Here is a 13,928-nt window from a genome sequence, read left to right as displayed (position 1 = left end):
CCCCAAAAACCCTCGACCCCCTCGTCGATGGGAAACCCGTCTCACTCGGCCTCGAATATATTCACTGACCCGGCCTCCGCTGCTCTCTGGGGTGGGGGTAGAGAATTCCACAGACTGACCACCCTCTGAGAGAAGAAATTCCTCCTCGTCTCCGTCTTCAATGGGAGACCCCTTATTCTGAAACTGTGCCCCCCTCCCCCCCTCGTTCTAGATTCCCCCACGAGGAGGGGGGGAGGGAAACATCCTCTCAGCATCCACCCTGTCAAACCCCCTCCTCCTCCTCTCAGAATCTGATCTGTTTCGATAAGATCACCTCTCGTTCTTCTAAACTCCCAACGGGGGACAGGGCCCCAACCTGCTCAACCTTTCCCCGTGAGACAAACCCCCCTTCGTCCCAGGGATCAGCCCCAGTGAACCTTCTCCCAACGGCCTCCAATGCCAGTACGTCCCCCTCCCTTAAGTAAGGAGACCAGGAACTGGACACAGGGCTCCGGGTGTGGTCTCACCAACGCCCTGTACAGCTGGAGCAAGACTCCCCCATTCTTTACTCCTAAGGATGTCCCTCACATCCCCACCACACCCCAATGTCCAGAACCTTAAACCTGTGTGTCCCCCTCCTCACCCCCAATCCCCACCCCTGTCCTTGTCCCATCAGCCAAGGGGAACAGCTTTTCTTTGTCCATATTTATCTTAATGTGTCAATCTCACTTTCTCTCCCTCTTTCTTTCTCTCTCTCTCTCAATCACAGAGATGGAGATTGAGAGGGAGTGAGAGAGAGAGAAAGGGAGAGAGGGTGAGAGGAAAGAGAGATAGAGAGGGAGAGGAAGAGTGAGAGAAAGAGAGAGAAAGGGGGGGTAGAGAGAGAGGGAAAAAGGGAGGGAGAGAAAGAGTGAGAGAGAGAGAGAGGGGGGCCAATGAGAGAGAGAAAGAGAGGGGGGGAAGAGAGAGAGGAGAGAGAGAGTGAGAGAGGAGAGAAAGAGAAAGAGAGGGAGGGGGAGGAGAGAGGGAGGAGAGAAAGTGAGAGAGAGAGGGAGAGAAAGAGAGAGCGGAGTAGAGAGAGGAGAGAAACAGCGAGAGAAAGGGAGATGGATAGAGAGAGAGGGAGAGAAAGAGTGAAAGAAAGAGAGAAAAAGGGAGAGAAAAAGTGAAAGAGAGAGAGAGAGAAAGGGAGAGAAAGAGTGAGTGAGGGAAAGAAAGAGTGAGAGAAAGAGGAAGAGTGTGAGAGAGAGAGAGAGGAGAGAAAGCGAGAGAGAGGGAGAGAAAGTGAGAGAGAGAGGGAGAGAGAGAGAGAGAGAGAGAGAGGGAGAGAAAGAGAGAGAGGGAGAGAAAGAGAGAGAGGGAGAGAAAGAGAGAGCGGAGTAGGGAGAGAGGGAGAGAAAGAGCAAGAGAAAGGGAGATGGGTAGAGAGAGAGAGAGAGAAAGGGAGAGAAAGAGTGAGAGAAAAAGGGAAAGAGAGAGTGAAAGAGAGAGAGAGAAAGGGAGAGAAAGAGTGAGTGAGTGAGGGAAAGGAAGAGTGTGAGAGAGAGGAAGAGTGTGAGAGAGAGAGGAGAGAAAGTGAGAGAGAGGGAGAGAAAGTGAGAGAGAGGGAGGGAAAGTGAGAGAGGGAGAGAAAGTGAGAGAGAGAGGAGAGAAAGTGAGAGAGAGAGGAGAGAAAGTGAGAGAGAGGGAGGGAAAGAGAGGGAGAGGGAGGAGAGAAAGAGAGAGGGCGATAAAGAGTATGAGTGAGAGAGAGAGAGAGAAAGTGTGAGAGAAAGAAAGAGAGGGGAGGAGAGAGAGATGGGGAGAGAGAAAGAGAAAGGTGAGGGAGAGGGTGGTAGAGAAAGAGAGAGAGAGAGAAATAGAGAGGGGAGTAGAGAGAAAGAGAGAGGGAGGGAGGGAGGGTGGTGGACAGGAGAGGAGGGGGGTGATGGGGAAAGGGGCAGCCATTGTACACCCAACCCGCCCAACCCCACTCACCCAACCCCCGCATAACCCAACCAGGAATTTATCAGCATCCGGCAACCTACACAGTCCGAGTCGGTGGGGGGTTAACAACACGGTGTGGGGCCAACTCATTGCACCAGGGTGGATCCCTATCCAGGGCAGGGCACGAGTCCCTGCCAGAGAAATAATGAATCACTGGGTTCAACCGATTTAAAAATGAAGTCACAGGAAGTCTGTAGGACCGGACTGTTTTTGTTTGGTTCAGCGGGAGCAAGTGGGAGTAGTTTGCAGTAAGTTCTGTTACAGGGGCGTCTGGTACTTTATATATTCCCCAGTACGGGAGCGCTGTTCACCTTCCGAGCTCCAGGCAATTGAATAACTCTGAAATTTCAGCCTCGCCGGTAATTGCAGCGGTCGGCAGCAGAGCCTTCAATCATTTCTTCCGAAATTTAATGATCTGAAAATTATGGCACGAGTCTCCTGGTAACAGGGGAGAGAGAGAGACAGGGGAAGAGAGATAGAGAGAGATGGGTGGTGGGGAGGACAGTGAGAGGGATTGACATGGGAAGAGATAGAGGGATAGTGAGAGAGAGAGATGGGTACGGGGCGAGAGGGAGAGAGAAAGACAGTGAGAGAGAAACATGGGAAGAGAGATAGAGAGAGGCGGGGGGAAGGAGAGGGAGAGAGATAGACATAGGAAGAGAGAGAGAGATGGGGACAGGGGAGAAAGGGAGAGAGAAAGACATGGAGTGGGAGAGGGAGAGATAGTGAGAGAGAGACATAGGAAGAGAGATAGAGAGAGACAGTGGGGAGGAGAGGGAGAGAGATGGACATGGGAAGAGAGAGAGAGATGGGGATGGGGAGAAAGGGAGAGAGAAAGACATGGGGTTGGAGAGAGAGATACTGAGAGAGAGAGATGGGGATGGGGCGAGAGGGAGAGAGAAAGACATGGGAAGAGAGAGAGAGATGGGGATGGGAAGAAAGGGATAGAGGAAGACATGGGGTTGGAGAGAGAGATAGTGAGAGAGACATGGGAAGAGAGGTAGAGAGAGACGGTGGGGAGGAGAGGGAGAGGGATAGACATGGGAAGAGAGAGAGAGAAATGGGGACGGGGGAGAAAGGGGGAGAGAAAGACATGGGGTGGGAGTGAGAGATGGTGAGAGAGAGACATAGGAAGAGAGATAGAGAGAGACAGTGGGGAGGAGAGGGAGAGAGATGGACATGGGAAGAGAGAGAGAGATGGGGATGGGGAGAAAGGGAGAGAGGAAGACATCGGAAGAGAGAGAGAGATGGGGACGGGGGAGAATGGGGGAGAGAAAGACATGGGATGAGAGAGAGAGATAGTGAGAGAGAGACATGGGAAGGGAGATAGAGACAGTGGGGAGGAGAGGGAGAGGGATAGACATGGGAAGGGAGAGAGAGATGGGGACGGAGGAGAAAGGGGGAGAGAAAGACATGGGGTGGGAGAGAGAGATAGTGAGAGACAGACATAGAAGAAAGATAGAGAGAGACAGTGGGGAGGAGAGGGAGAGAGATGGACATGGGAAGAGAGAGAGAGATGGGGACGGGGAGAATAGGGGAGAGAAAGACATGGGGTGGGAGAGAGAGATAGTGAGAGAGAGACATAAGAAGAGAGATAGAGAGAGGCGGGGAGAAGGAGAGGGAGAGGGATAGACATGGGAAGAGAGAGAGAGATGGGGATGGGGGAGAGAAAGACATGGGGTGGGAGTGAGAGATAGTGAGAGAGAGACATAGGAAGAGAGATAGACAGTGGGGAGGAGAGGGAGATGGATAGATATGGGAAGAGAGAGAGAGAGATGGGCACAGGGGAGAAAGGGAGAGAGAAAGCCATGGGGTTGGAGAGAGAGATACTGAGAGAGAGATGGGGATGGGGCGAGAGGGAGAGAGAAAGACATGGGAAGAGGTAGAGAGAGAGACGACAGGAGGAGAGGGAGAGAGATGGACATGGGAAGAGAGAGAGAGATGGGGATGGGGAGAAAGGGAGAGAGAAAGACATGGGGTTGGAGAGAGAGATAGTGAGAGAGAGACATGGGAAGAGAGGTAGAGAGAGACGGTGGGGAGAAGAGGGAGATGGATAGACATGGGAAGAGAGAGAGAAATGGGGACGGGAGAGAAAGGGGGAGAGAAAGACATGGGGTGGGAGAGAGAGATAGTGAGAGAGAGACATAGGAAGAGAGATAGAGAGAGACAGTGGGGAGGAGAGGGAGAGGGATAGACATGGGAAGGGAGAGAGAGATGGGGACGGGGGAGAAAGAGAGAGAGAAAGACATGGGGTTGGTGAGAGAGATCGTGAGAGAGAGATGGGGATGGGGCGAGAGGGAGAGAGATAGACATGAGAGATGGACATGGGAAGAGAGAGAGAGATGGGGATGGGGAGAAAGGGAGAGAGAAAGACATGGGGTTGGAGAGAGAGATAGTGAGAGAGAGACATGGGAAGAGAGGTAGAGAGAGACGGTGGGGAGAAGAGGGAGATGGATAGACATGGGAAGAGAGAGAGAAATGGGGACGGGAGAGAAAGGGGGAGAGAAAGACATGGGGTGGGAGAGAGAGATAGTGAGAGAGAGACATAGGAAGAGAGATAGAGAGAGACAGTGGGGAGGAGAGGGAGAGGGATAGACATGGGAAGGGAGAGAGAGATGGGGACGGGGGAGAAAGAGAGAGAGAAAGACATAGGTTGGAGAGATAGAGAGAGGCGGGGGGAAGGAGAGGGAGAAGGATAGACATGGGAAGAGAGAGAGAGATGGGGACGGGGGAGAAAGGGGAAGAGAAAGACATGGGGTGGGAGAGAGAGATAGTGAGAGAGAGACATAGGAAGAGAGATAGAGAGAGACAGTGGGGAGGAGAGGGAGAGGGATAGACATGGGAAGAGAGAGAGAGATGGGGACAGGGCAGAAAGGGAGAGAGAAAGACATGGGGTTGGTGAGAGAGATCGTGAGAGAGAGATGGGGATGGGGCGAGAGGGAGAGAGATAGACATGAGAGAGAGTGCAAGAGAGAGAAAGACTCGGAAAGGAGAGAGATAGTGAGGGTGAGAGGAGAAAGGCAGTGAGGGAGGGAGAGATGGGAAGAGAGAGAGAGGAGGGAGAGTGTGACCAGGAGCCGGTATGGGTCAGCCGAGCGTGGGAATCTGTCCAACTCAGTGTCTTCTCTTGTCACACTGGTTCACAGGGTCAGAGGGCAGGCGAGATCGCTGGGGAGCGGAAGTTCAAGTGCACAGAGTGTGGAAAAGCTTTCAAGTACAAACATCACCTCAAGGAACACATTCGCATACACAGCGGTGAGTCCACAACCCTCTGACCAGGGCTGCAGTGAGGAACAGAACAGCTTAGGATGGGAAATAGGGCCCAGTGTCTCATCACTGACTCTCCGACAGTGCGGCGCTCCCTCAGCACTGACTCTCCGACAGTGCGGCGCTCCCTCAGCGCTGACCCTCCGACAGTGCGGCGCTCCCTCAGCGCTGACCCTCCGACAGTGCGGCGCTCCCTCAGCACTGACTCTCCGACAGTGCGGCGCTCCCTCAGCGCTGACCCTCCGACAGTGCGGCGCTCCCTCAGCACTGACTCTCCGACAGCGCGGCGCTCCCTCAGCGCTGACCCTCCGACAGTGCGGCGCTCCCTCAGCACTGACTCTCCGACAGTGCGGCGCTCCCTCAGCGCTGACCCTCCGACAGTGCGGCGCTCCCTCAGCGCTGACCCTCCGACAGTGTGGCGCTCCCTCAGCGCTGACCCTCCGACAGTGCGGCACTCCCTCAGCGCTGACCCTCCGACAGTGCGGCACTCCCTCAGCGCTGACCCTCCGACAGTGCGGCACTCCCTCAGCACTGACCCTCCGACAGTGTGGCGCTCCCTCAGCGCTGACCCTCCGACAGTGCGGCGCTCCCTCAGCGCTGACCCTCCGACAGTGCGGCGCACCCTCAGCACTGACCCTCCGACAGTGCGGCGCTCCCTCAGCGCTGACCCTCCGACAGTGCGGCGCTCCCTCAGCGCTGACCCTCCAACAGTGCGGCGCTCCCTCAGCGCTGACCCTCCGACAGTGCGGCGCTCCCTCAGCGCTGACCCTCCGACAGTGCGGCGCTCCCTCAGCGCTGACCCTCCGACAGTGCGGGTATCCCTCAGCGCTGACCCTCCGACAGTGCGGCGCACCCTCAGCGCTGACCCTCCCACAGTGCGGCGCTCCCGCAGCGCTGACCCTCCGACAGTGCGGCACTCCCTCAGCGCTGACCCTCCCGACAGTGCGGCACTCCCACAGCGCTGACCCTCTGACAGTGCGATGCTCCCTCAGCGCTGACCCTCCGACAGTGCGGCACTCCCTCAGCGCTGACCCTCCGACAGTGCGGCGCTCCCTCAGCGCTGACCCTCCGACAGTGCGGGTATCCCTCAGCGCTGACCCTCCGACAGTGCGGCGCACCCTCAGCGCTGACCCTCCCACAGTGCGGCGCTCCCGCAGCGCTGACCCTCCGACAGTGCGGCGCTCCCTCGGTGCTGACCCTCCGACAGTGCGGCACTCCCTCAGCGCTGACCCTCCCGACAGTGCGGCACTCCCTCAGCACTGACCCTCCGACAGTGTGGCGCTCCCTCAGCGCTGACCCTCCGACAGTGCGGCGCTCCCTCAGCGCTGACCCTCCGACAGTGCGGCGCACCCTCAGCACTGACCCTCCGACAGTGCGGCGCTCCCTCAGCGCTGACCCTCCGACAGTGCGGCGCTCCCTCAGCGCTGACCCTCCGACAGTGCGGCGCTCCCTCAGCGCTGACCCTCCGACAGTGCGGCGCTCCCTCAGCGCTGACCCTCCGACAGTGCGGGTATCCCTCAGCGCTGACCCTCCGACAGTGCGGCGCACCCTCAGCGCTGACCCTCCCACAGTGCGGCGCTCCCGCAGCGCTGACCCTCCGACAGTGCGGCGCTCCCTCGGTGCTGACCCTCCGACAGTGCGGCACTCCCTCAGCGCTGACCCTCCCGACAGTGCGGCACTCCCACAGCGCTGACCCTCTGACAGTGCGATGCTCCCTCAGCGCTGACCCTCCGACAGTGCGGCACTCCCTCAGCGCTGACCCTCCGACAGTGCGGCGCTCCCTCAGCGCTGACCCTCCGACAGTGCGGGTATCCCTCAGCGCTGACCCTCCGACAGTGCGGCGCACCCTCAGCGCTGACCCTCCCACAGTGCGGCGCTCCCGCAGCGCTGACCCTCCGACAGTGCGGCGCTCCCTCGGTGCTGACCCTCCGACAGTGCGGCACTCCCTCAGCGCTGACCCTCCCGACAGTGCGGCACTCCCACAGCGCTGACCCTCTGACAGTGCGATGCTCCCTCAGCGCTGACCCTCCGACAGTGCGGCACTCCCTCAGCGCCGACCCTCCGACAGTGCGGCTCTCCCTTGGCGCTGACCCTCCCGACAGCGCGGGTACCGTTGCGTTGGGGGGGAGGGGGGGAGGGCTCTGAATCGAGGGGCGCGGGCGGGAGAGGGGGGACGCGGCCTGCTCTTCCGCCCGTGTCCGTCCACTCCACTGACCGTTCTCTCCGTCCCCTCCGCAGGCGAGAAGCCCTACGAATGCGCCAACTGCAAGAAACGCTTCTCCCACTCTGGCTCGTACAGCTCACACCTCAGCAACAGGAAGTGCGCCAGACTGACCACTGGGGCCCGCAGCTCGGAGGGGGAGGGGGTGGGGCGCGGGACCAGGACCCCGCTGCCCGCTCGGGCCAGGAACCCCCTCAGGCTGACCGCCCGCCTGGCCGGGGTCAAGGAGGAGCCGCCGGACGACGGGGGGCGCCGCGGGCTGGTCCGGTGCCCGTGGCCGGTCAAGGGGTCACCGGAGCCGTCCGGCCACCTGTCCCTGGACGACGTCTTGCGGGGTCAGGTCCGGCTCCCGGGCCCGGCCGCATGGCCGGACAGCGACTCGGCCGCCCGGAGCTTCCTGCGGTTCATGGACGACCTGTTCTCGGCCCGGGGGGTCCCGACATCAGCGGCGGGGGGGGAGTGGCCCGGGAACGCCGCCCCGACGCCCGCCCTCGACCGCCGGCCGGAGGGGCTGGAGGAGGGGGCCGCGGCGGGAGCCCTGGACTCCATCGCCCGGGCGACCTTCCCCTTCTCCGACTGGGGGCTGGGTCTGGGCCTCCCCCGCCGGGGGGTCCTGCTGCACCCCGCCTGCCTTGGCCCCTGGGCGCTGGGACGTGCGGAGCCGCCGACCACGGAGCTTCGGCGCGGCGGCCGGCGTCCGCCCCCCGGGGAGGGCCAAGGAGGGCGTGCGCTGGAGGAGGAGGAGGAGGAGGGGGAGCAGGAGGAAGAGGGGGCGCCGGAATCGCCGGGGTCCCCTCCCCGCCCGGGATACCCGCCGACACCCTTCCCCAAGGAGGCGCAGTCCGAACCCCTTGACCTCTCGCTCCCGAAGCGGGCCGGGAGGAGCCGGGACGGGGCGGACAGCCGGGCGCTGTGGGCGGGGCTCCACCGGCCCCCCGAGGAGTGGAAGGACCGGGAGTGTTTGACCGTCCACGGGCTGTGCAACGGGATCGCCTACCCCAGCTTCCCGTTTGCCGACCCCTGTCTCCGCGCCGTCTCCGCTCTGCAGCCGTACCAAGGCTTTGGTGGGCTCGGCGTCCCTCAGCAGCTGGGCTACGCGTACGTGATGGGCGAAGATATTCGACTGCAGAGGAAGCACCGGCACCGGATTCTGGTAAAGAAACAGCTGTTGCAGGGGTTGGGGGGTGGAGGGGGGAGGGGAACGAGGGGGTTACAATTGCGAAGGGCCGATATTCCCGCGGGTAATGGATACAAAGGGGTGATCGGATCGAGGCGTTTACAGATGATTAAAGGATTTGACAGGGGACCGTACATCGGGAGGGTTGTAGGGGAATGGAGGAGGTTACAGAGATAGGGAGGGTTGTAGGAGAATAGAGGAGGTTACAGAGATAGGGAGGGTTGTAGGGAAATGGAGGAGGCTACAGAGATAGGGAGGGTCGTAGGGGCTGGAGGAGGTTACAGAGATAGGGAGGGTTGTAGGGGAATGGAGGAGGTTACAGAGATAGGCAGGGTTGTAGGGGCTGGAGGAGGTTACAGAGATAGGGAGGGTCGTAGGGGACTGGAGGAGGTTACAGAGATAGGGAGGGTTGTAGGGGCTGGAGGAGGTTACAGAGATAGGGAGGGTCGTAGGGGCTGGAGGAGGTTACAGAGATAGGGAGGGTTGTAGAGGCTGGAGGAGGTTTCATAGATAGGGAGAGTTGTAGGGGGCTGGAGGAGGTTACAGAGATAGAGAGGGTCATAGGGGCTGCAGGAGGTTACAGAGATAGGGAGGGTTGTTGGGGCTGTAGGAGGTTACAGAGATAGGGAGGGTTGTAGGGGCTGGAGGAGGTTACAGAGATAGGGAGGGTTGTAGGGGCTGGAGGAGGTTACAGAGATAGGGAGGGTTGTAGGGGGCTGGAGGAGGTTAGAGAGATAGGGAGGGTTGTCGGGGATGGAGAAGGTTACAGAGATAGGGAGGGTTGTAGGGGGCTGGAGGAGGTTACAGAGATAGGGAGGGTTGTAGGGGCTGGAGGAGGTTACAGAGATAGGGAGGGGTGTAAGGGCTGGGGGAGGTTACAGAGATGGGGAGGGTTGTAGGGGCTGGAGGAGGTTACAGAGATAGGGAGGGTTGTAGAGACTGGAGGAGGTTACAGAGATAGGGAGGGTTGTAAGGGCTGGAGGAGGTTAGAGAGATAGGGAGGGTTGTAGGGACTGGAGGAGGTTAGAGAGATAGGGAGGGTTGTAGAGACTGGAGGAGGTTACAGAGATAGGGAGGGGTGTAGAGACTGGAGGAGGTTACAGAGATAGGGAGGGTTGTAAGGGCTGGAGGAGGTTAGAGAGATAGGGAGGGTTGTAGGGACTGGAGGAGGTTAGAGAGATAGGGAGGGTTGTAGAGACTGGAGGAGGTTACAGAGATAGGGAGGGGTGTAGAGACTGGAGGAGGTTACAGAGATAGGGAGGGTTGTAGGGACTGGAGGAGGTTACAGAGATAGGGAGGGTTGTAAGGGCTGGAGGAGGTTAGAGAGATAGGGAGGGTTGTAGGGACTGGAGGAGGTTAGAGAGATAGGGAGGGGTGTAGGGGCTGGAGGAGGTTAGAGAGATAGGGAGGGTTGTAGAGACTGGAGGAGGTTAGAGAGATAGGGAGGGTTGTAGAGAGTTGTTCCTCTGTTGTATCCCTCTCTCTGGCCTGTTCACAGGGGGAGCTCTTGGCCAGCCGGACGTTGCACTACCTGCGCCCGACGGAGGAGCAGAGGGACTTGCCCTGCGGACCGCCCCGAAAGAGACTGACCAAGACGGACAACGGGCTGTACCCTTGCGACCAGTGTGAGAAGCACTTCCAAAAGAGCAGCTCGTTGCTGAGGCACAAGTATGAGCACACGGGTGAGTGCTGGTGAGGACGGGCGTTGGAACTGTCCAGTTACACAGCCCGCGCAGAGGCCATTCAGCCCACTGTGCCTGTGCAAGTTCTTTGAAAGATCTAGCCAATTAGTCCCCCCTCCTCTTCCCCGACCCCCACACATCTCCCTGCAAATCATTCCCCTTCCAGTATCCGATTCCGCCCCTCCTATTGAATCTGCTTCCACCGCCCTTTCAGGCAGCACCTTCCAGATCACAACAACTCGCTGTGTTTATAAAAAATAATTCCCCTCATCTCCCCCCCACCCGACCCCCACCCTCTGGTTCTGTTCCCGATTCTCTTCAATCTGTGTCCCCTCTGGTTACCGACCCTCCCGCCCACTGGAAACAGTCTCTCCCTCTCCTACTCTACCCAAACCCCACCTTTCGTGATTTTGAACCCCTCGATTCGATCTCCCCCCCTCCCTCCCTCCCTTAACCTTCTCTGCTCTAAGGAGAACAATCCCAGCTTCTCCAGTCCCTCCACGTGAACTGAAGTCCCCTCAGCCGATATCTGTCTCTCTCGCTCTCTCCCCTGTAAATTGCCCCTGTGGACATCTTTCTACATTCAGTCGCATTCCCTGATTTGAGGAGGTTTCCCTTCAGGTTGAGTTATGGAAGAAATTGCACAATGTTATTGTGTCTCTGGGAGTGGGTACAGCACGGGTTTAAATACAGAGTAAAGCTCCCTCTACACTGTCCCCATCAAACACTCCCAGGACAGGTACAGCACGGGGGTTAGATACAGAGTAAAGCTCCCTCTACACCGTCCCCATCAAACACTCCCAGGACAGGTACAGCACGGGGGTTAGATACAGAGTAAAGCTCCCTCTGCACCGTCCCCATCAAACACTCCCAGGACAGGTACAGCACGGGGGTTAGATACAGAGTAAAGCTCCCTCTGCACCGTCCCCATCAAACACTCCCAGGACAGGTACAGCACGGGGTTAGATACAGAGTAAAGCTCCCTCTACACCGTCCCCATCAAACACTCCCAGGACAGGTACAGCACGGGGTTAGATAGAGAGTAAAGCTCCCTCTACACCGTCCCCATCAAACACTCCCAGGACAGGTACAGCACGGGGGTTAGATACAGAGTAAAGCTCCCTCTGCACCGTCCCCATCAAACACTCCCAGGACAGGTACAGCACGGGGGTTAGATACAGAGTAAAGCTCCCTCTGCACCGTCCCCATCAAACACTCCCAGGACAGGTACAGCACGGGGTTAGATACAGAGTAAAGCTCCCTCTACACCGTCCCCATCAAACACTCCCAGGACAGGTACAGCACGGGGTTAGATACAGAGTAAAGCTCCCTCTACACCGTCCCCATCAAACACTCCCAGGACAGGTACAGCACGGGGTTAGATACAGAGTAAAGCTCCCTCTACACCGTCCCCATCAAACACTCCCAGGACAGGTATAGCACGGGGTTAGATACAGAGTAAAGCTCCCTCTACACCGTCCCCATCAAATATTCCCAGGACAGGTACAGCACGGGGTTAGATACAGAGTAAAGCTCCCTCTACACCGTCCCCATCAAACACTCCCAGGACAGGTACAGCACGGGGTTAGATACAGAGTAAAGCTCCCTCTACACCGTCCCCATCAAACACTCCCAGGACAGGGACAGCACGGGGTTAGATACAGAGTAAAGCTCCCTCTACACCGTCCCCATCAAACACTCCCAGGACAGGAACAGCATGGGGTTAGATACAGAGTAAAGCTCCCTCTACACTGTCCCCATCAAACACTCCCAGGACAGGTACAGCACGGGGGTTAGATACAGAGTAAAGCTCCCTCTGCACCGTCCCCATCAAACACTCCCAGGACAGGTACAGCACGGGGTTAGATACAAAGTAAAGCTCCCTCTACACCGTCCCCATCAAACACTCCCAGGACAGGTACAGCACGGGGTTAGATACAGAGTAAAGCTCCCTCTACACCGTCCCCATCAAACACTCCCAGGACAGGTACAGCACGGGGTTAGATACAGAGTAAAGCTCCCTCTACACCGTCCCCATCAAACACTCCCAGGACAGGTATAGCACGGGGTTAGATACAGAGTAAAGCTCCCTCTACACCGTCCCCATCAAATATTCCCAGGACAGGTACAGCACGGGGTTAGATACAGAGTAAAGCTCCCTCTACACCGTCCCCATCAAACACTCCCAGGACAGGTACAGCACGGGGTTAGATACAGAGTAAAGCTCCCTCTACACCGTCCCCATCAAACACTCCCAGGACAGGGACAGCACGGGGTTAGATACAGAGTAAAGCTCCCTCTACACCGTCCCCATCAAACACTCCCAGGACAGGAACAGCATGGGGTTAGATACAGAGTAAAGCTCCCTCTACACTGTCCCCATCAAACACTCCCAGGACAGGTACAGCACGGGGTTAGATACAGAGTAAAGCTCCCTCTACACTGTCCCCATCAAACACTCCCAGGACAGGTGCAGCCTGGGGTTAGAGACGTCGTGCGGTGCCGTGGTGACGCTGACTAAAGCGCGTCTCCTTTTGCCCCCCTCGCAGGTAGACGTCCACACCGCTGCGAGACCTGCTCTAAAGCCTTCAAGCATAAGCACCACCTGATGGAGCACCAGCGCCTGCACTCGGGGGAGAAGCCGTACTCCTGTGATCGGTGCGGGAAGAGGTTCTCCCACTCCGGCTCCTACTCGCAGCACATGAACCACCGCTACTCCTACTGCAGGAAGGGCGAGGAGGAGGGCGAGGAGGAGGAGGTGGAGGTGGAGGAGGAGGCAGCGAGGGGGGGAGAGGACGGAGGAGCGGGGACGGAGGAGCACCCTCGAGGACTCGCCGAGGCCGAGGGGCGGCCAGCGGAGGGGGAGAGCGTGGAGGGGCGACCGCCGCCAGTCCAGGACCCAGCGGAGGCGCGGAGGAGCTCGCCTGGAGCGGCTGAGCAGCAGCGACGGCACGACTAGCCGCCCGGAGGCCTCTCTCACCCCCCCCCCCCTCACCACCTCAACCCCCGGCCGGGACTCCAGGTCCAGGTCAAGGATGACCGACAGCATTTTACCTCCGCCCGGAGAGCTGTCCAGCTGCCGGCTTCGGTGTCCAGCCCCGGACACGCGAGCGCCCGCCGGCCAGGGTTTAGAACGCAGGTGTCAGGGGGCCCAGCCTCGGGGCGGGAGGCGGTGGTGGGGGTGGTCAGCGGTGGGGGAGGGGGTCACGGTGGTTCGAGGCCTTCCGGTCCCTCGAGCCTGCTCCACGATGACAGTCCGCCCTCTAACTAAATTTCCCGCCCTCACCCTCGATCCCCTCGGTGCCCGAAAGTCTACCGCTCCCGCCGTCACGTATATACTCGACAGCAGGGTATCCACGGGGGGTGGAGGTTTCCAGAGGGTCACCCACACCCACCGCCCCTCAGCCTCGACCCTGTCAAACCCCCTCAGAGTTTTAGGCATTTCCACGTCTTCTCTCGTTCTTCTCAACCCCAGAGAACATCGGCCCGTTCCGTTCGATCTCTTCCCCCCACCACCCCACCCACGTAGGACAATCCCTCTCATCCCGGGTGTCAGCCCTAGCGAAACCTTCACTGCTTCTCCCGCTCGGAGGCAGGTACATCCTCCCTTTGTGAA

General features: G+C 58.9%; 1 protein-coding gene across 1 annotated transcript in view; it reads left to right on the top strand.

The window, feature by feature from the left end:
• The window catches only part of LOC144677634 (zinc finger E-box-binding homeobox 1-like), a 30,186-nt gene extending 16,757 nt beyond the window's left edge, over positions 1-13,429 (top strand). The window contains exons 4-7 of the mRNA XM_078537672.1: positions 5,112-5,220; positions 7,471-8,606; positions 10,129-10,312; positions 12,862-13,429. Coding sequence (XP_078393798.1) covers positions 5,112-5,220; positions 7,471-8,606; positions 10,129-10,312; positions 12,862-13,271 — 1,839 coding nt within the window. The 3' untranslated portion in view covers positions 13,272-13,429. The remainder of the gene's footprint in view (positions 1-5,111; positions 5,221-7,470; positions 8,607-10,128; positions 10,313-12,861) is intronic.
• The last annotated feature ends 499 nt before the right edge of the window (positions 13,430-13,928 follow it).

This window comes from Cetorhinus maximus, unplaced genomic scaffold (genome assembly GCF_964194155.1).
Source record: "Cetorhinus maximus unplaced genomic scaffold, sCetMax3.hap1.1 HAP1_SCAFFOLD_2785, whole genome shotgun sequence".
Taxonomy (NCBI): domain Eukaryota; kingdom Metazoa; phylum Chordata; class Chondrichthyes; order Lamniformes; family Cetorhinidae; genus Cetorhinus; species Cetorhinus maximus.
Note: the sequence above shows the minus strand (reverse complement) of the source record. Positions and strands in the feature narration are given on the sequence as shown.